We start from the raw sequence: 21,117 nt of genomic DNA, 5'->3' as shown, positions 1-21,117 counted from the left end.
CCTGATTTTGAGAGCAATGTTTTCTGTAACATGTATTTTGAAGGTCCTTACAGCCAATAAATATAAAATTCAGAAAAAACTAAGTTAAAGAAAGTTATCCTTGGGGCGCGTGGGTAGCTCAGTTAGTTAAGCGTCCGACTCTTGGTTTCACCTCAAGTCATGGTCTCACAGTTTGTGAATTGAAGCCCCACATCCAACTCTGCGCTGATGGTATGGGGCCTGCCTGGGACTCTCTCCCTCCCTCTATCTCTGCCCATGCTCTCTCTCTCTAAAAATAAATAAATAAGCTTAAAAAAACAAAGAAAGAAAGTTATCCTTGTTACTTTGCTGAACCACATCTCAGAGCCTTTAATTTACAAATGTGTTGTGTGAATCTTCAAGAATGTATCACAATATGGGGCGCCTGGGTGGCTCGGCTCAGTCTGTTAAGTATCTGACTTCATTCAGCTCAGGTCATGATCTCCCAGTTCTTGAGTTCCAGCCCCGCATTGGGCTCTGTGCTGACAGCTCAGAGCCTGGAGCCTGCTTCAGATTCTGTGTCTCCTTCTCTCTCTGCCCCTCTCTTGCTCAGGCTCTGTCTCTCTCTCTCTCAAAAATAAATAAACATTAAAATTTTTTTTTAAAATAAAGAATGTATCACAATATGGCTTCCCAGATGGTTCTCCACAGATGCCCCTCTCTGATTCCTTCCTCCAACCTATACAACATCCCACCTCTGCTCAGTTCAACCACTTTTATTTTTAAGGGTACATTTGGGGGCATGGGGAAAGCATGAAGCCTGAGTGATGGAGATCCCTCCTTCCAATGGTCAGTGGTGGCCTTGAGGATAATAAGGTTGAGTAAAAACTGTATATAGAGACACCAATGAGGAGGCTGCTGCAGTAGACTGAGACACCGACAGAGGGACATATCAACAAAATTTAGAGGCAAAATTAGGATTGAACATACAGATCATCATATTATAATTGTTCATGTAAGATTTCTATGGGATGTCTATTACATCTGTGTTTAAAAGTCAGAAAAATCTGTTCTGTACTTGGCATATCACTAGGAACTTGTGTGGTTTTAGAAAACAGCAGAGGAACATGGATGGTTTTAGCAAACAGCAGAGGAATATGGATGGAGGTGCTTAAAAATAAGGAATAATGAAACAAACTCTTATTTATTAGATATTAATTTAAGCTGCTTTTTTTTTACGTTTATTTATTTATTTTGGGGTGGGGGGAGAGAAAGAAGGAGAGAGAGAAAATCCCAAACAGGCTCCTTGCTATCAGCTCAGAGCCCAATGTGGGGCTCAATCTCATGAACTGTGAGATCATGACCTGAGCTGAAATCAAGAGTCAGACTCTACTGACTAAGCCACTCAGGCACCCTAAACTGCCTTTTAATCTAGCATAGATTTCTTAGAACAGCTGTGGTTTTTCCATTTTATTATCAATCAAAAACACACTTTTACAACTCAATTTGTACCTCTCATTTGCCAATAAATTCCTTGTCTTGCTAGATTTTTCTTTTTGTATCTTTTACTTCTCTGGCTCTCCCCCAAGATCACATGGTGGTTTTTTAAAAATTATTTTTAGTTCATGGACTATTGAATGAACAGGTAATTATTCCCTTCCATTCACTACAATTTTTCTTCCAAAGGCTAGAGATAGAACAGGGGAAAGTTCCCTATCCTACCTAGCAGAGGGGGTATTTATATTAATAAGGACACAACAAATACACTGATACAATTCCCACTCAAGGACTTCTAATGCCCTTGAAAATCTTTCCAATAAGACCCAAATTCCCAAAATTACTAGCTCTCAAAAATCCAATTACAAGGCTTCACATGTAAGTAACTCCTGCAAGTATAAAAATTCACTTGAGAAGTGAAATGACTGCCAATTAAATAGGCAGAATTTTTGAGCCCTACTGGGTTCAAGGACGCTGGCTGAATTTGTCTCAGTAGCAGGTAGATGTTCAGATGGGACCCTCCAAATGTCAGGAACGCTTTGGGAATTCATTTTCCCTCTGTGCCTCTAAATTTCGCAGGGTTACCCACACCCTACGTATTTTTTTCATTTGAATACAAAGGGGTGACATCTCGTAGGTTTTCAAAAGACCCGAAAGGAGTCCATTCATAACATATTTTAAAACATGAGGAATTGGAAAGAGCCCAGGAGGAGGATTCAGACAGCTGACCCTCTGTCCTGGTTCAATCGGTAAGCGGAAGCATAACCTAAGGAGGCCACCTAGCCTCAGGTTTTCTGTTGCATTTCTTCCTTCCCAAAGCCCTGGGTTCTCTCAAAGGAAACAGGAAGTTTGAAATATGCATCAGGCCTTATGAGTTCTTTCCATGATAGTTCCTTGAATGATTGAAATTCCTTTTCCTGTTCACCAACCATTTCCTAATTCTCAAGTCCAATGCACAACTTTTGGCTCTTAATTTACTTGATCTTTCTGTGACATGTGATATCATAGAGCATTTCCTCTTTTTGAAATGTTTTCCTTCATTCTCCACTTCACCTTTTCCCGGTTTACTTCCTAACTCTCTGATCACTCCTTTTCAGAGTTTTTCTTTCTCAGCTCCCCTTAAACCCAGGAGTCCATAACAGTCCATACTTAAAGTTAGTGACCTCATCTCCTCCCACAGCTCCAGCCAGAACTCTACTTAGAACTCCAGTTCACGTTTTCAAGTACCCGGAGGGTGCTTGAAGGGAGGCACATCTCAAAACTGGATATCACTTCCCCAGGATCTTAACTACAACCCGTCCAAAGCTAAACGTAGGTAGCTTTGCTCCCCCATTCCACCACCTTCGTCCTCAAACTGCAATTACTTTATTAGCAATGTTAGATCTCAGATAACTACATCATATTCAACTCAGTTTTGCAAGTCCTGCAAATAGTAGCCCTCTCTTCCATTTTTCATATCTAATTAATTTCCAAGTCTCCCTAAATATTTCGCAAAGCAGGCCTTACTGTTTCTTTCCCAATGCATTTGCCTTAGGAAGTCCTTCAACATCTCTGCTATTGGGGACATTCTAAATTGGGGATGTGCTACAATTCCAGTAGCCTTCTAAAAGGCTGCAGTCTCTCTCTCTCTCTCTCTCTCTCTCTCTCTCTCTCTCCCTTCCTCTCCATTCTCAATATTATTTCCGTTAAATTTCCCCCATTTCTCCAGAGTTTTCTTCATAAAATAGAATTATGAGCATATCACACTTTTGGCTTAAAATCCTTTAATAGTTTAACTCCTCATAAATACTCATCTAACACGATGTAGAGGCTTTTCATTATATAAACTCCACTTGCCTTTCCAATCTTATGTCCCTCCAGCCCATCCCCTATGCTTCATCTAAATAAAATTATACAGAGATCCCTAAAAGTTTGCACTTGCCTACTAAATCTTTATCACAGCACCTCTTCCACTATCCTGGGAAGAATCTCACTCCTTAAGTTCCTTGAGGGAAAATACTATACACCTTACTCACCTGGATATGTGCTGCTCTGGGAACAGTACCTGGCACATGGCAGGTTCTCAATGAATATTTGTTGAGTGGAAGATAATGGTGGGAAGAATTGGGGATTCTGAATGAAGTCATCTGGACCTGTGCTGCTCATAATTATTTGTGTGTTTTGATGAAGTTTCTTTGGTTTTCAGTTTCTATAATCTTCTTCCTAAATGAGGAAGTAGAGCTAGATTTTCTATAAGGACCCCTCCAGTTTTTTTTTTTTAATACTCTATGGTTGAAACTATTGCCTATTATAGAAGTTGAAATACCTACTTTATCTGATCTCATAATGTTTTATAAAATTTTAAAAATATTGAAAAAGGGCATTTCACATAAAAATCTGAATTTCCTAGAAGTCTGCACTTGATGCTAGCTGAATCGTGCTGTCTTTAGATGGGATGAGTGCCTTCTGTTTGGGCAGTATTCTCACTCTATTGTCCCCTTTTCAGAGGCAGAATATAAGTTGTTGTTTATTAAAACACTTGCACTGTAGTTTTCTTCAGGAAAGATGTGAAATAAGAAATCTTTCTTGTTCCCATTTTTCTGTTAAAAGTAGAACAATTAAAAATAACCCGAGAGACCCTTGTGTTTCTTATTGCTGTCTGACCTCACTCCCTTACGTATATATGTATGTATAATGCTAAACAACCTAGAATTTTCTCAGGGGGTACCAATTCAAAATATTTTGGTTGTGGTTTTTATCGCGTTAGTGCATCTAGACCTTTCATGTCCTGAAGATCTTTTCAGAAAATAGTGAGGCCTTAATACAGGCAAAGGCCAAGTCTTTTCATCTTCTAATTAATTTGCCGAATATGTCTTTCACCAAAAGCAATCGATGCTTTTATCTAACAATTACATTACGTTTGAATATTTATCATCAGAACATTCTCTGCTCTTTTCAAACCCCGTTAAAACTACTCTCTATCCTTCAGAAATTCTTAGAATGGCCTGTACGTGCTATGAAAACTTGTCTACTAAGTGGGCACACGGAGGTGACTCTTCACTTATTCTGTCATTGTTCCTGCTAGGATTGCATATTTGCGTTAGCATTTTTTAATGGATCTGTGAAAACGTTCTGCTTGCAGACTAAGGACAAGATGGGCAGGACCTGATGGGGCGGGCTCAAGACCCGAGTGTAGGGAGGCCGCCATCACCCGATAAAGACGGCTTCTTCATTCCCTCACCTTGTTTATTGCAGGTTGGCTAAGGCGTTAGCCTTCCATAATTCAAGGCCTCAAAAAAAAAACCCCACAAAAAAACACAAAAAACAACCTCCCTTGCAATTTTCTTAGTATCCCCATTCCCAGCTTAGAGACCCAGGGGGCGTAGCAGAACGGCTGTCACTCAATCCCGCTGGCCAACGGGAAGGGAGCGAGGCCCGCCTCCTTCCCAGCGCTGTACTGCAGGCATGCGCACTGGGCGTCCCAGCGCCACCGCCCATCAGCTGAGAATCTAGCTGGGGGCTCTGGGGCCGGTGGGTGCCTGGGGCCGGCGGAGGAGGAGGAGAAAGCCGAGGAGGTTGGGGTAAGAGGAACCTGGGGAGGGGGGTGGTCCCTGGCCCGGAGCCCCAGAGGCGCGAACTCCCGGCGGCTGCCGCGCCTCCTTGTTTGTGAGCGTGGTCAGGTGGCCGCCGCCCTGCGCTTTGCGGCTGTGGTCGGGAGGCGGAAGGCGGGCGCTGCCCTAGCCCGGGAGCTCCACCGCTGCTCACGCCCCCGGTCAAGCGGGTCCCGCCGGCCTTGCCGGCTCCGCGAGCCCTGCGCCCGCAGCGCCGCATCCCCGCCGCCTCCCCGGCGGCGCTGGCTCCTGCGCACCCTCGGGCGGGGCCGGCGCCGGGGCCCGCTGGGGCGGAGCTCCGGAATCCTGCTTCTGCCTGGAGCGAGCAGGACTTCGAGTGACCTCTTCCTCTTTGCAACTTACACAGTTAGAAGACACAGTTTAAAGTTCTCTTCCGGAATACAGAGGAACTGAAAATAGATGCTGCAGTAAAGGAACCATATGCATTTATTCGGGGGCAGCTTGTAGTTGGTTTTGTTTGGCCTGAAGACGAGCTAACTTTCTTTGATCTCCGTACGCGTCATTAATTGGTTTACGTGAAGACCTTTAAAAACACGTAAAATATTTCAAGGTCCTCCCCGGAACCCCGGCTTCTTGTTTTTTAGGTCGTTAATTTGTAAAAATTCAGACACAGAGGAAAAAATAACATTACCTTTCTGGTCAAATGCTTTATTTATTTGTTTTTCCTCTCAAGTTTCTTGTATTTGTTTGGCTCTTCTATACATATTTTGTTTAATTCAGATAATTGTATTTTAGCTATAACTGTATATAATTTAAAACTCGAACAGAATCTGGAAGAAAATGATGATGAAGTGCTGTGCTGTTGAGTAATGTTGCAGGTGGACGTTTCTTCTGGGGGCAGCCTCAGCCTCACGCGGGCAGAGACTTCTAGCAGGTGTTCAGCAGTGTCTTGTGATGTGGACGCCCTCTGCTTTTCAGGCCGCCTTGAGAAGTTCGTCTCAGACTGTGACTAATTAAGAATTATGCTCTAGTTTCAAACTTTCTGTAGAAGTTAATATAATACCATTGTAACCCATTAATGATTGCATCATTTTTCTTAAGCTTTTTACTTGTGCTGCTCCGGATAACGCAATTGTGTCTACTTTTGGTTTGTGCTGCTCCCGATAAAACAGTTATATATAGTTTTGGTTAAGATACCAAACTTTAGTTCAGTGCTGGGGGTGGAAAAATAAATTATATGAAACGTCTGCAGGAAGTCTGAGTAAAGTTTGCCACGATTCCATTTAATTTGAAAGTTTAGTGTATGAGAAGGGTGAAAAGTAATCCTTGGTATTGTGAATGAAGCCGAATAGTATAATAGTGCAACGGGCAGAGATGCTGAGCTAAAGTATTGGGTTAATTCGGTTTAGATAGAGAATGCTCACGGCCATAGAGTGATCACCTTCATGTTCGTGGAACATCTATGCACCTGATGCTGCAAATTCCACAAGGTGACAAGGTTGTCTTGTGCTTATATCCCCAAGGTAGGGACAGATAATAAACAACACACTAACTAGATCGTTTTATTTTTTTTTAAAGGTTTTTTTAAAAAAAATTTTTTTTAATGTTTATTTATTTCTGAGACAGAGAGAGACAGAGCATGAATGGGGGAGGGTCAGAGAGAGAGGGAGACACAGAATCTGAAGCAGGCTCCAGGCTCTGAGCTGTCGGCACAGAGCCCGACGGGGGGCTCGAACCCACAGACAGTGAGATCATGACCTGAGCCGAAGTCGGATGCTTAACCGACTGAGCCACCCAGGCGCCCCTAACTAGATCGTTTTAAGTGACGATTAGCACCACGATAAAGGAAATTAGATAAACAGAAAGTGGCAAGAGTGGTGACTTCTCACTTTAGATCCGAATAGTCAGCAAAGACTTTTCTAGCATGCGATGAGACCTTGCTGGAGTAAAGGAGCCAGTCATGTGGAGATCACGGGAAGAGCCTTCTAGGGATAGAGAACGGCACTCCTCAAAGGCCCTAAGGCAGTAATAAGCCTGTACATTTAGGATCTAAAAGAAGACACTGGAATTTAATATCTTATATTGGTATTATTTATCCTCAGACTAGGTATGTGTTCTTTTAGGAAATAGGTACATTTATTCATTCAGTCTACAGATATTTATTAAGCACCTCTTACATAACCAGGTAGCGAGACTAGAGTAGCTCACAAAAAATACACAGCCTTGCCCCTCTGGGAACGTATATTTTGGGCGCAAGGGGTGGAGGGAAGTCCAGTGTTTTATGCTCGTACTCCCACTTCAAAAAGTGAAACTATTTCTATAGCTCCGTTTGTGTTTGATTTATAGAGCATGAGATGTATGCTTAATGGGAATCTAGGATTCTGCAATGTGTCCGGTATTACCTGGAGGAAGTGTTTGACAATTACAGTTTCACAATTCCCTTTGTTCTTTTATTTGTGCTCTCCAGAAAGTCTTGAGAATATCCTCATTATGAGTATTGCACTTTGATCCTCTTTCCTTCTTTCCCTTTATAGTGTTTATATGTTTTCATAGAAAAGTAATTGCTGAGATGTCTACATGATCACTATTCAATAGAACTTTATGCTGTGGTAGAATGTTCTATATTTCTACAGTGGCTGTTATAAGCTACTAGCCTCACATGTTATACTTGAGGACTTGATAGAGCAGGTATAGATAATGCGTTATTCTGAGCAATAAAACTGGGAATTCTGATTGTTCTTTCAAAAATATTCATCAACAGTGCTTTAGTGCTTGTTAACTCCAGCCAGGTGCTGGAGACTGAAGTAGACAGCAGCTATCAGAATAACGTGGTTGATTCCAGGCCAAAATGCAATGATCATAAGCTTTTGATGTCACTTTATAGTTAGCTATAATTATAGTCCATCTATCTGTATATATGTTTTTGCAGTAAAGTCATTTGGCTCCTTTATTTCTCATGTTTTGTCATCAGAAAGACCAACCATTGTTGTCTCTTAGATATCACTGTTGGCAGAATAAGAGAGAAAAGGACTGAGCTATTCATCTGTGTTACCTTGATCTACTCATATAGTCATCCCAGGTCTGTTTCCTCATCCTAAGAGTAGAGTCTGCAAAAAGGTTAATGGATTGGGCTCACCTGCCCTGAGTTTTTGTTACACAATGAAGCAATATGGTTTAGTGTTTTAAAAATATGGGCTGTAAGATGTAGTTTCAAATTTTAGCTCTTAGATTAAGCAGGTTACTTATTCTTGTTATGCCTCAATTTTTTCATGTGAAATATCAGAATTACAAGTGAACCTACCTCAGAGATTTGTTGTAAGAATCAACTGAGAAAATAAATGTAAAACAATGCTTTGGAAATACCAGTTAGCCATGGTTGATCTTGTTGAATTTTTGTGTATCTTTCTCTTCCATCATTTGCAAATTCCTTTTCATTCTTCACTCAACACAGAGCTGAGTTAACAGTCACTGTGCCCTTTCTCTAAAGAAATTCCAGCCAATCCAGCAGCAGCAACAGCTCTTTGGATGAATGGAGCCCAGTTATCTCACCTGTAGGAACTTTCACTAATTTAGTTGCTTGAGTAAAGAGATGAGGAAAACTGGTAGTGTTTGTAAATAATTGGCTAATTCTCTGAAGAGGAAAAAAAGGGGCCTTGAAAAAAACACAGAGAAGGCTTAGGTTAGGCTTGCATGAGTTTTGAGGCTTAAGGGGAATGCTATAAATCTATGTATGTTTAGGAAGGAGCCTCCTGAAGAGAGTCAATGAGAAACATATCCTCATTCATTATGTCTGTGTTGGCTGTGAGACAGTTTTTCTAGAGATCTAGTTGATAGAGGAAAAGGGAAAAGAAAGATGTCATTGAGCCAGGAGAGAATTGCTCCTATCTATGCAGTGAAGTATTATTTGGCAGTGAAAAGGAATGATGTATTGATCCATGCCAAAATATGGATGGACCTTGGCAACATGCTAAGAGAATGAAGCCAGTCACGAGAGAGCTCATTATATGATTCTATTCATAGGAAATGTACAGAATAGACAAACCTACGAAAACATAAAGTAGATTAGTGGTTGCCTACAGCTGGAGAGGTTGCAGAGAAATGAAAAGTGACTGCTAGTAGGTGTGGGCTTTGTTTGGGGGTAATGAAATGTTCTAAAAGTGATGTGATGGCTACACAAGTTTATGCATGTTCTAAAAACACCAGTAGGCTTGGGACGCCTGGGTGGCTCAGTCAGTTGAGCGTCCAACTTTGGCTCAGGTCATGATCTCACAGTTTGTGAGTTTGAGCCCGGCGTTGGGCTCTGTGCTGACAGCACAGAGTCTGGATTCTACTTCAGATTCTGTGTCTCCCTGTCTCTCTGCCGTCCCCTGCTTGTGCTCTCTCTCTCTCTCTCTATCAAAAATAAGCATTAAAAAAAATTTTTAATAAAAATAAAACACCAATAGACTTGCTTTTTTTTTTTTTAATTTTAATTCCAGTGTAGTTAACATACAGTGTTATATTAGATTCAGGTGTATGGGATTGTACACTTTAAATGGGTGAATCCTGTGGTTTTGAATTCTATCTCAAGCTCTTACTGAAAAAAAAAAAAAAACAAAACATGCAGAATTTAGAGATCTAATTGGTGGTTAGTGGGATGCTTGTGATAGTGTTGGTTTGATTGAATCCCCAGGTCCGGTCTTCTCCTCTCTGGGCCCCAGCTCTTTAGGTGGCTGCAGGCCTAAGTGCAAAGCTATCTGCCACGTGCCGAAGCAGTTCTACCACCTGAGTTGAGATTTGGGTCTCTCTGGATGACTTGGTGAGATCCGAAGGGCCGGAATAGATAAATTGGACCTGTGGATCAATGAAGGAGAATGAAGAGTACCTAAAAGCTCCAGGAATTCCAGGGTGGCCAGGCACGTTCCACGATGCACCAGTTTCTGACATGGAGCCAGTACTGATCTACTTATTCCAAAAGTTCTACCCTTGCACTTCCTGCCGGCACCGACCCTAAGAACAAGACACACATTTCCTTGTGCCCTCTTCTCCCCTGCCAGAAATCTCCAGTGCTTTCTTATTGCGATATATTCAATCTAACCCTAGTTTCCAGCGCCCTCTTTCGTGACTTTAGTTTTGTGTGGTAGCTGTCATGGGTAGCTTTGGAACCAAAACCCTGGGGCTGAACCCCACGTCCAGCTGGTAGGTGGGTTCAATTATCTTTATCGTTACTTAATCTTTGTTAGCCTCAGTTTGCTCGTTGTTAAAACAAGGTTTATTTGCTACTATCTACTTTAAAGAGGAGATTTTGAAAATTAAATTAGACAATCTATGTGAAATGCTTTTCATTTCACAGATACACAATACACGTTGGGTCATTCCTCTCTTTCTATGCTGTCTCGCACTTGTCCCCACCATGAATCATCTGATCTAGGGTTGACTGGCACCCACCCCTTTCTTTGAGAAATGACACACTGAGTTTGCCCTTTGCGTATGTTCTGGGTCTACCCATCCCAGGCTTCATGTCTTTGCCTTAGTCACTCTCCATACCAGTCATGCCCAGTATCCAGATCTTCTGCTTGTGTTTTGTTAATTCTTTCTAGATAGGTGCCATAATGAAATTTCCTTTTGCCAGCCTCTCACTTTTGCCTGCACATGACCTTTTGCTGATTTACGTTGCTTTTGCTGTTTTACTTTATCCACTCTTCTAAATGACACACTTGAATTAGGCAGATTCTTTATGTTTGTTGTTTTGTTCGCTTGCGACTCCCTAGTGCCCATTTGATGCCAGGCATGTAGCTGACTCTCAGCAGAGAGCTGCCGGACAAATTGCCTGCCTGCAACTTTGCAGCCTGCAGCGTGCTCGGTGGAAAGATGGGCGTGGCGTTGAGTCTGTGCTGGACACAGTCCTGTATGCAGGGACACCCTTTCCATCCTTTTTTCCAAACCCCAAGAGGTGTGTGGTGTGTGGACTGAAGAAGAAAATTCCTTCTTGCCTCCTTCCTGTCGCGGTGCCCCAGCTTTGCTTCCCGTCCTGATGCCAGCCTCGGGAAGAGGAGAGCTGTTCTCTTTGCTCTGTTGGAAGGTGTGATGAGCATTTTATGGAACGTTCCTTTTTTTTTCCCCCCTCACTTGTCAGCCGTGCCTCTCTCAAAGTGGACCTTTCCTATTAAAATTGGACACCCGCTAGTCATATATTCCTAAGCTCTTCTGTGTGAAATTAGATATGGTGACATTTCTGGGGACACCCTGCAGTTTGTGTACCATTTAATAGATATGTAAATAGCTGTTCTGTGTCAGGAGTTGTTTTAAATGTTGGAGAAAGAAAGATAAATAGCATGTGGGCCCTGCTTTATAGTTGCTTGCAGTTCAGTTAAGGAGAAAATATATAAACAATTAAGAATATACACATAAAAGGGATTTGGTTACTTTTACTTAAAAGTTTTCAAAGGGAATGTACAATTTGAACCTTATTTTAATTGTTTAACATGACTGTGTCCTTTGAAAGCCAGTATTTTTGAAAGCCATGAGAATTTTTCTATTTGATGTGTCCCTTTGCTATATTTCAACCCTGTTAGGTTAATCAACCTCCCAGATTGATAACTTTGAAACTTAGGCCAATGCTTTAAAAATACAATTATGTGACTTCTGTTTTTTAGGTGACTGCTTAGGTGACATCTGATGAAATTAGTGAATAAGTAAATCAGCTATGTCTTACACTCCGGGTGTTGGTGGTGACCCTGCCCTACTGGCCCAGCGTATCTCTTCCAATATCCAGAAGATCACACAATGTTGTAAGTAGAAATTTAAGTTGACATCACTGTTTTTAATTCTTAAAATTGGGTTCATAACAGGACAACTCCAGTGACTGAGAGCAGGAACAGATTTTAGAAGGTTAGAACTCTTAAAATGAAAAAGAAAAAAGAAAAAAGAAAAAGGCCAGAACTCTTTAGAGTAAATACAAAAGACAATTATATTAGAAGAGATAACACTTAATTGCATTTTTCTGTAGAGTGCCAGGCACATAATACACTATTTCATTAATGAAATAAAACTTTAAAAGGATAGATATTTGGGGGACCTGGATGGCTCAGTTGGTTAAGTCTCCTTTTTTTTTATGTTTATTTTTGAAAAGAGAGAGAGAGAGAGAGAGAGAGAGAGAATGAGTGGGGGAGGGGCAGTGAGAAACAAAGACAGAATCCAAAGCAGGCTCCGGGCTCTGAGCTGTCAGCACAGAACCTGACACAGGGCTCGAACCCACAAGCCATGAGATCGTGACCTGAGCTGAAGTTGGATGCCCAACTGATCGAGCCATCCAGGTGCCCCCGTCCTACTCTTGATTGCAGCTTAGATCATGATCTCATGGTTTATGGGATCAAGCCCCTTGTTGGGCTCTGTGCTGACAGTACAAAGCCTGCTTGGAATTCTCTGTCTCTCTCTCCCTCTCAAAATAAATAAAAATAAACTTAAAAAAAAAAAAAAGGATAGAGACTTATATTTGCTTTAAAACCATCTGGTTCTAGATGAGACTAAAGAGACTTGTTGACTAAATTCCCTAGGTTTGGAACTGGGGAGCCCTACAAAGAGTTTACGTTTACTTAAAACAGGGAAAGGGAAAGGGAACATACATAGTCTAAAGGACTGTGCCCTTAAGGAGCAGGGATTAACTGATGAGGGGAGGTTTTAATCCATTGAGGCAGATCTAGAAGATAACTCAGGGTTCCCACAAACAACTGTGCTACACCTATCAAACACAGTGCTACTAGACTAAGCCCATGTAGCATTTTATTGGAAATTATTACTCCTTGGGAGACAGACATAGATATAAATTTTTTAAAAGATCACTGTAGCAGATTTGAGCCTATAGTTTTTTGTTGTTGTTGTTTCACATTTTGTTTCTGAATCATAGCTAATCACATGAGGACTATTCTAGTCACTTTGTAGTAGTCAGTATTCTGGCTCTTTGGGCATTAACTGAACTCTCTTTTGGAGTGTGTTAATACAGTGTTATTCTTTAGCTTACTTAAAGTTTACTGCTCTCTTTACCAGAATGTGTTAACACACTGTGAAAATACAGAATGTTTTCAGATGACCAAACCATGTGTTCTTATCTAATCATTAACTTCCCAGAAGTTACTACTCTACCCAAGTGATTTCAGTGAAATGTCAGCATGTTTTGGAGGCCAAAGGATTAAAAGGATTAGATTATGGCACTAAAAAAGTGCTTTGTGCACAGCGATATAATATAAAAGCCAAAGAAAATAAGAATTTTTCTCTTTGTTAGAAATAGTGCTGGTCTGCAGCACCTGGGTGGCTCATTCAGTTAAGCATCCGACTTTTGATTTTGGCTCAGGTCATGATCTCGTGGCTGTGAGATCAAGCCCCATGTCGGGCTCTAAGCTAAGCATGGAGCCTGCTTGGGAATTCTCTCTCTGTCTCTGTGTCTCTCTCTCTCTGCCCCTCCCCTCCTTTCTTTCTCTCTCGCTCAAAATAAATAAATGACGTTAAAAATATATATATATTGCTGGTTTGCCTCAGGCTAATGTGTGAAAATTAAGAGAGACTGTAATTTTAATTTAGATGTGTGGAAAAGTCAGGATCTTTATGCAAGAAAGGAGGCCAGGAGGCCTTACTCCAGAGGACAGTGCAGGTCTTCTGTGCTGGGAAAAATAAATGCATTAGGAATTCTAGGAAGAGGAGGAAGAGTGACTGTAGGCTCTGAGATTATAGAGGCAGTAAGCACCTAGTGTATGAAAGATACACGGATTGGAGATTGTTTGTGAGCTTGAACTGGTAGGAGGTAAGAGTTCACTTAAATCAAGTCATGTTCCCGAGAAAGATTGATTGATCTGCTAGATGGGAAGTGATAAATTGAACAAGAGTTGCATACTCCTGGCATAATTGATAGCTAAGTATGTGACTGCACTGTGATTCAGGACAGCTTTGGTGTGTGGGGGAGGGTGGTGGTAAGACCCACAACTCTGCCTTGTGGAGAGGGGCCAAGAAGCCTGGGACCATTTGGCCGTGAGAAGCCACAGTCCCCACCTTCAGCTACTGAAGCACGGTCTTGTGAAAAATACAAGAAATGCATTCTGCATGATCATGAAGGCCTTCGCAAAGGAACAAAGCAACAGTAGCCAGATGTCAGCTCTAGGAGGAATAGGGCTTTTGAATAATCTGGTTATTCAGGAATGAAATGACTACCCTCAGGAGGAGCGACCAGCACATGGTGGTCAGATACTATTTCTCAGGTCTGGTGTTGAGAGGTTTAAACACTGGAGTAATGGTTCCAACTGAGTGACTTGTAATTATGATATTCTGCCTTCATTCAGCAAATAATTTATTGAGCACCTACTACTGGCCAGTCATTGTACCAGACCCTTGGGAATCCAGCAGTAAGCAAAGTCCACAAGGCCCTTTTCTCATGTGGGTCGTAGTGTAAGGAAAAGCAGAGGGTTAAGAAAAACATTAATGAACAATATGGTTTCCTGTGATGAAAATGAGCATGCTGGGAGAGCAGGTGACTGTGGGGAAGCTGCCATAGCTGAGCTTGTCCTCTGAGGGAGTGAGAATGAGAAGGCGCTGGTAGTGAGAAGATACAGGACAAGAGCATTTAGATGGAGCCAGGGAGCTGGCAGTAAACTCCTGAAGCAGTCCACAGCTTGGGGTGTTCAGAAAATAGGAAAGAGAAGTCCAGTGTGGCTGGAACACAGCACCTGAGGCAGGAGTGGCTAGAGAGGAAATCAGAGAGGAGACTGAGCAGGCCACCCAGAGCCTCAGAGGCCGTCTGGGGAGTTTAGGTTTCATTCTAAGAAGGAAGACACACAGTCATACTGCTTTGGCTGCTGCTGCTTAGAAAATAGACTTTGGAGAATTTGGGGTGGGGACACGATGGCCATCTCTGGGTCTGATGAGGGAGGTGTTGGCTTGTACCAGGGTGGTGGCAGTGGGGACAGAGAACTGATGGATATTCTTTGGAGGCAGAGCCAGCAAGATTTGCTGCTGAGTGTGGGTGGATTAAGAGTGAAAGAGGGTAGTCCAGGGTGCCTGCATGGCTTTTGTGTTAAGCAACCAAGTCGATAGCGGTGAGTATATACTGAGGTGAGAAGGACTACAGTTCGGAAATGGGGAGGATTTTGTTTTGGCTAAGTGAAGTTCGAGATGTCTTTTAAACATCTAAGGGGAGATGCCAAACATCTAGTTTAGATACATGAATTTGGAGATCAGAATGATACCGGAGTACAAATGGTATTTGAAACCGTAGGTCTAAAATAATCACAAAGGAGTAAGAGCAGAGAGCTGGAGCATTAAAAAATGTAGAAGCCTGGAAGGCAGGGAGAAAGTGTGAAGAATCAGAGTGACCAGTGAGGTAAGAAGAAAATCAGGATATGGTGGATTTCCAGAAATCAAAAAAAAAAAAAAAAAAAAAAAGTTTCAAGACTGAGAGAGGCATCATCTGTGTCTAATGCTGCCAAGAGACTAAAAATTTTAGCACTGAATTTGATGAGGCAAACTGGTGACTTTGAAGAGAGTGGTCCTCTGTTCGTGTTCTGAATGTAAATGAAAAAAAAAAAAAAAGAGGGAGAAGGACTGACCCTTTTTCAATTAAAGAGACTTCCTAGAATCCTACTCACCTCTGCTTGTGTTATTGATCAGAGTTTAGATACAGTCACATAGCTACACCTAGCTGCTAGGAAGGCTGGATTACAGTGTGCTCACTAAAATTAGGTCTTGTTCCATTTAAGAAGGGAAAAACCAGTATTTAGTGGGCAACTGGCAGATTCCACCATGGAAGTAGAAAGAGGGCCAAAGAAGTGGTTGCATTTTTCCACCACAAAAGAGAGAATCCAGTGAGAGTATAATTGCAAAAGAAAGGTCTCTGAAGGCGAGAGGGAGAGGGAAACAGATCACCAGTGTTCAGTTTGCCTGGCGTCCACTGTACAAGTCCAGGCAGAGTGTGGGGTGGACGGTAAGTGTGGTGGGCAAAGAAGGGAGAGTTCCTGTCTGAGTGAGCTGTTCTTAAATGAACTAGGAGGCAGAGGTATCAGACAGGGAGTGGGATGGAAGGCTGTTGGACGTTTATGGAAAGAAGAGAAAGTGATGAGTTGTAGTGTTGACAGTTGAGAGGATTGACATACCACAGAGGTAACGAAGGGTTGTTGGGCAGGTTGAGTACTCATTTGAGACTTGGGGTCTTGAATTTAGTGAAAACAATCATCACTATGTATTGTTTCTAATTCTGAGATTCACTGAATGAATGAAGGGAAATTTAGATTAGGTAGAGTTAGTTATTGGTAAAGATCTAACCTACCAGCCAGTGCACATCACGGATAAGGACTATGAAGAAATCACGTGGAAGTGAAAGGCAGAAGTGTGAAATTTCAGTTCATTTTTTTCCCATCTGGCAATGCTAATAATACCATGATCGAATAAGATGGTACTTTGCACCACATTTAGGTGTTTCTCTTTACATCTGTGTCTTGTAAATTTATGTCAGTACAAATTATCTACTTGTAAAAAAGAAATCTCTGGAGAATATACTGTAAGAAGGGTAATACCCTTGTCGTTAGAATATGTGCATCTGTTCAACCAGAGCTAAAGTCTTCATAAACACTTCAGTGGGGAAAGTTTATTTTCATATTATTTTTGGTTAAGATCAGTGAAAAATTATAAAATATGAACTTGTATAGTTGAGTTTATAACAAAAAAAATAGCAATCAAAAATTTTTGATTCTTGGAGGGATCTAAGAGTAACATATATGAAGATTAGAATTTTTTTTAACGAGTGTATTCTGACAGGTCTCTTTTGCAAAGAGTAGAATAGATGAAATACAATGTTTTTAAGCTTTTTTTTTTTTTTTTTTGCCTTAAGATAGTTTTTGTTCAAAATAATCTGTAGTCTTATCAATTTGCTTTGCTAGTAAAGTATTTAAAGCATATTACCATAATTTAATTTATATTAAACAACATATAAATATTGTAAATACTTAAATATAAAATATATTAGAAATAGATTACATTAAAATAACAATTTTTTGAGTGAGTAATAGGTATAACAAACTAGAATTTTATTAGGGGTTTGTCTGTGGAGAGTTTAAAATAAGAAAAAAAATTCTTGTCTTAATGAAACTATTTGAAAATCTTCCTGAATATGGAATTTTATTGATAGATCATATGTAAGGCAACGGGGTTGGAGGGGAGGTAGAAGCAGTGAGGAAAGTTATTTGGATCCCAATGTGATCTTGATTAAGAAAATATTTTTATCCTATGAGAGAAGGTGTTCTGTTGACTGTGTCACAGAGTCAGCTAGGTATTTGTGCCCCAGCTGCTCCATCCTTTGCCTGTGGCATAGACAATACTCCGTCGATGGCCCTACCATGACATCCAGTCTTCTCAACCCGGCGCTCCAGGCAACCGTTCCCAGTAGACTGGAGTTGGCATGTAAATAAACAGTTTGTTATCCCAGGTCTAGAAGATCATCGTGCATCAAAGAAATGCTTAGATTTAACTCTCAGCTTTGGATTGAGACGTTGACAAGTAACATTTTTATTAGTAGTATCTGGAAATGAGGTATACACCCATGTACCCTTTATCACCTGTCTGTATTTTTTTTTTTTTGAAGCAAACTCCTACCAGCCATGCATAGTACAAGGATAAGCAAGCCTTTGTGGGTTGCAATGGCTGAGTCTGTTATATAAGGTAAACCAGAGTAGGATATTTTCCCTGGGGCCATTAATCCTTGCACAAACAAACAATATAGACAAGCGTATTCAGAACACACAGAAATAACTCGTGTTTTTGAAAGAAGCAGAATAAATATATTGAAAACCATCACATAATTAAAGACTTTTTTATCTTTAAAAAATAGAACTATAATGCATAGAGTAGTGCACCAACTATTAGGGTATAGCTTCATGAATCATCTGTTACAATACCACACATGCAAGTACAACATTACCAGCCCCCTGAAGCCCTTCTCATGTGTCACCCACTCCATATTCTAAGAAGATAACTTCTAACATCACTGATTAATATTGCCAGTTTCTTCACTTTAATAGAGTCAAGTGTTATGTTTTATGTTGGACTTCTTTCTCCCATTCTGTTTAAGCAGTTCATCCATGGTATTACATGTAGCTATAGGTCATTTGTTTTCATTGTTATATAGTATTCCATATCCAAACAGACCATAGTCTATTCTTTCTACTGTTCATGGACATTTGGAGTGTCTGGATTTTTTATTTGTCTTTATTTTTTGCTATTATGAACAATGCTGAACATTCTTACGTGTTCTTTTGTCTCCTGTGTGTACTTAAGAGTTGGGTTGCTGAGTTATAGGGTATGTATGTGTTTACCTATGGTAGTTACATAAAGTAGTTGTACCAGGTAATACTCCCACCAGCTAGTGTATCAGAATTCATTTTGCTCCAAATCCTTGCCAACATTTGACATTTACAGTCTTAACTTTTACCCATTCTAGCCATAGTTCTGTCTCATTGTGATTTATATTGCAATTCCCTGATTAGAATCAGACTTTTCAGAATGTCACTGAGTTAGGAAAATGAATGAGACGGTAGGAAAGGTTTCTAATTGAGTAAGCTCTATGTGAGTGCATGCACATTTCCTGAAATTGGATCCCAATGCCAGTGTGACCTTGAGTAAGCTCTTTCACTTTCCAGGACATGATTTTCTTATATATATTTTCCGTGGGCTGGCTTTTGGCCTCTCTTGACATTTAATAAGCTACAACTCTAACCAACGCTTTAAAGAATCTTGAAAGCTCTTCTAACATATGCAGGATTATTCTCTTTGTTATTAAGAGACAAATTGCCATATCTGGATCCATAACACATACTTTTAAAATTCCATAGGGGCACCTGGGTGGCTCAGTTGGTTGAGCATCCGACTTCGGCTCAGGTCATGATCTCGCGGTCTGTGAGTTCAAGTCCCGCATCGGGCTCTGTGCTGACAGCTCAGAGCCTGGAGCCTGCTTCGGATTCTGTGTCTCCCTCTCTCTCTGCCCCTCCCCCACTCATGCTCTGTCTCTGTCTCTCTCTCTCTCTCTCTCTCTCTCTCTCTCTCTCTCTCTCTGTCAAAAATTAATAAACATTAAAAAATTAAAAAAAAAATAAAATTCCATAATTGAAATAGCCTTGCCAAGACTAGCTAGAGTTCCACTAAGACTTACATATTACTTGTAAGAATTAGAAGATGGGAGAGTTGTAGTCACAAGGGATTCTGGTATGAATCGTGTCTATATTAATTAAGGTATGAATTCAAAGAAATTGATAAATAGAATATATCGGCAGCTGACCATGAAACATAGCCATTGAAATAAAATTTTCACCAGCGCTAATGAGAATTCTGACATTTGAGTATTTTTAAAAAAGAATAATCTGAAAGAGAGTCTAAAAGTTAAGCCTGTGGAAAATGAACAAATTGGATCTATTGGTAACATAAAATATACCGAGTCGAATTTTATGAGTACAGGAGTTTTCTGCTAAAATATGCATAATATGTCATATGTACATGTGTGTTCATTCCAGAAGATTTGGGAAAGCAGAAACTTCTAGGGAGGTATAAAATGTGTGACCTTAAACCCATGTCGTGAAGGTTAAGGGAAGGTGACTGGAAATGTTTATGTTGAATCTTCATTGTTTCATTTTTTATCATTTATCTCCTATTGATTAGTTCTACACAGACTGTGAGAGTTGCAAAAATATTATTGGTTTTCTTTGTGTTGTACTTAGCTCTCATTCTCTGTGGGTACTTTGCTTATTTATTAAAAAGAATCAGTGCTTGGCTCTTGTCCTCATAAGGTTCTTAGGATTTGAGATGACATATAAAGTCTGTATAAATGTGTGAGTCCTTTGGTTACTTTTGAGAGTGAACACAGCTATTTTGACTCGAGTCTAGTGAAAGAGGCACTTGTTTTTGCATCTAACACATGACTGCACAGAAGGAAAACTAGTATCATCAACTTCTCTTTTTTGGTGCCTGGGCACACTTTTCTTTACAAAAGACCTCAGTCCTGAGGAGTTAACAAATTTACTGGAACTGTGGATTTACCCAGGAATTGGGGATGTTCCTTTTTTTTTTTTTTCTTTTTTTTTTTCTGGGGTGGTCTGTTGGTGGCTATTGGTGGATGGGAAGGTAGTTTATAGAGGAGGAGTTGAAACCTCATTCTCTCTCCCTCTCTCTCCTTCCTTTTCGCTCCCTCCGACCCTCTCCTGACTTGTTATTTGACATATCTACTTTTAACATCATACATCTGAAAATGTTTGGTTGGATTTTTTTTTTCCCCTCGAGGAGAAAAACTTTAGTAGCTTTGATTTCATTGTTGTAATTTTCTTCATGCCTAAGGTGTTGACACAGAATAGAGAACTAGGTGTGGAAATTAATGTCTTATCCAAGAGAATTTTCAGAGAGTGACAACTTTTCTTTTCTCTGGTGGCTTTTCCTACATGACTGAACATGAGTGCTGTTTATGACTGAATGTGAATCTAATGGCTACAGAAGTATTTATACATAGATTCTTTTTTTTTTTTTTATGAAAACGAGGTCACTGTATGCTTATTTTATTTGCTGCTTACGTTTTTGTCTATTATGGCCAAATAATTTTCCATTATATGAGTGTGCCACGCATCATTTAACCAAACCTGTGTTAATGGACATTTTATCCTAAGATTACATATTTAAATGTTGGAGAACTTACCATATATGCTTCTTCCACACGTGAATCCTTCTGAGGTCTATATAGATAAAGTGTGATGCTGATTAAATTCTCATGTATCTTTCCGCGCCCATCTTATTAAAAACATTATAATATTCTTTTTTTTAGACTATAAATATAGTCAATATGCCTAGTAATTGTTTATTACAGAGTAGCCTCTGTTTTATTAAAATTAAAGTTTGTGATGGGTTGTGTAGCAACCTCTCAACTGCCTTGTGGTACAGCCTGTCTGTGCATTTAGTTAGCTCAGTGTTGGTGTGGGAGCTGAATAGCAGATGTAGGCCAGTTGGTTTAGTTTTGGTTTCCTGCAGTAGCTTTGACACTTCTTGTCCTCATCTCTTGGACTCTTTTTTGTCATTTCTCTACCAATTACTGAGCAGTATTTTCCATTAAAGAGTAATTGCC

General features: G+C 40.4%; 1 protein-coding gene across 2 annotated transcripts in view; it reads left to right on the top strand.

Annotated features, from left to right (window-relative positions):
• The first annotated feature begins 4,874 nt into the window (after nt 1-4,874).
• STX7 (syntaxin 7) overlaps nt 4,875-21,117 on the top strand; it is a 41,813-nt gene continuing 25,570 nt past the window's right edge. For both annotated transcript variants that reach the window (XR_007152152.1, XM_047858580.1), the window contains exons 1-2: nt 4,875-5,015; nt 11,642-11,776. Coding sequence is in view for 1 of the 2 variants with exons in the window: in XM_047858580.1 (XP_047714536.1) it covers nt 11,692-11,776 (85 nt within the window). In the remaining variant the exon portion in view is untranslated. The remainder of the gene's footprint in view (nt 5,016-11,641; nt 11,777-21,117) is intronic.

The sequence above is a fragment of the Prionailurus viverrinus genome, chromosome B2, assembly GCF_022837055.1.
Source record: "Prionailurus viverrinus isolate Anna chromosome B2, UM_Priviv_1.0, whole genome shotgun sequence".
In the NCBI taxonomy this organism is placed as follows: domain Eukaryota; kingdom Metazoa; phylum Chordata; class Mammalia; order Carnivora; family Felidae; genus Prionailurus; species Prionailurus viverrinus.
This window is presented reverse-complemented; position numbering and strand designations above follow the sequence as displayed.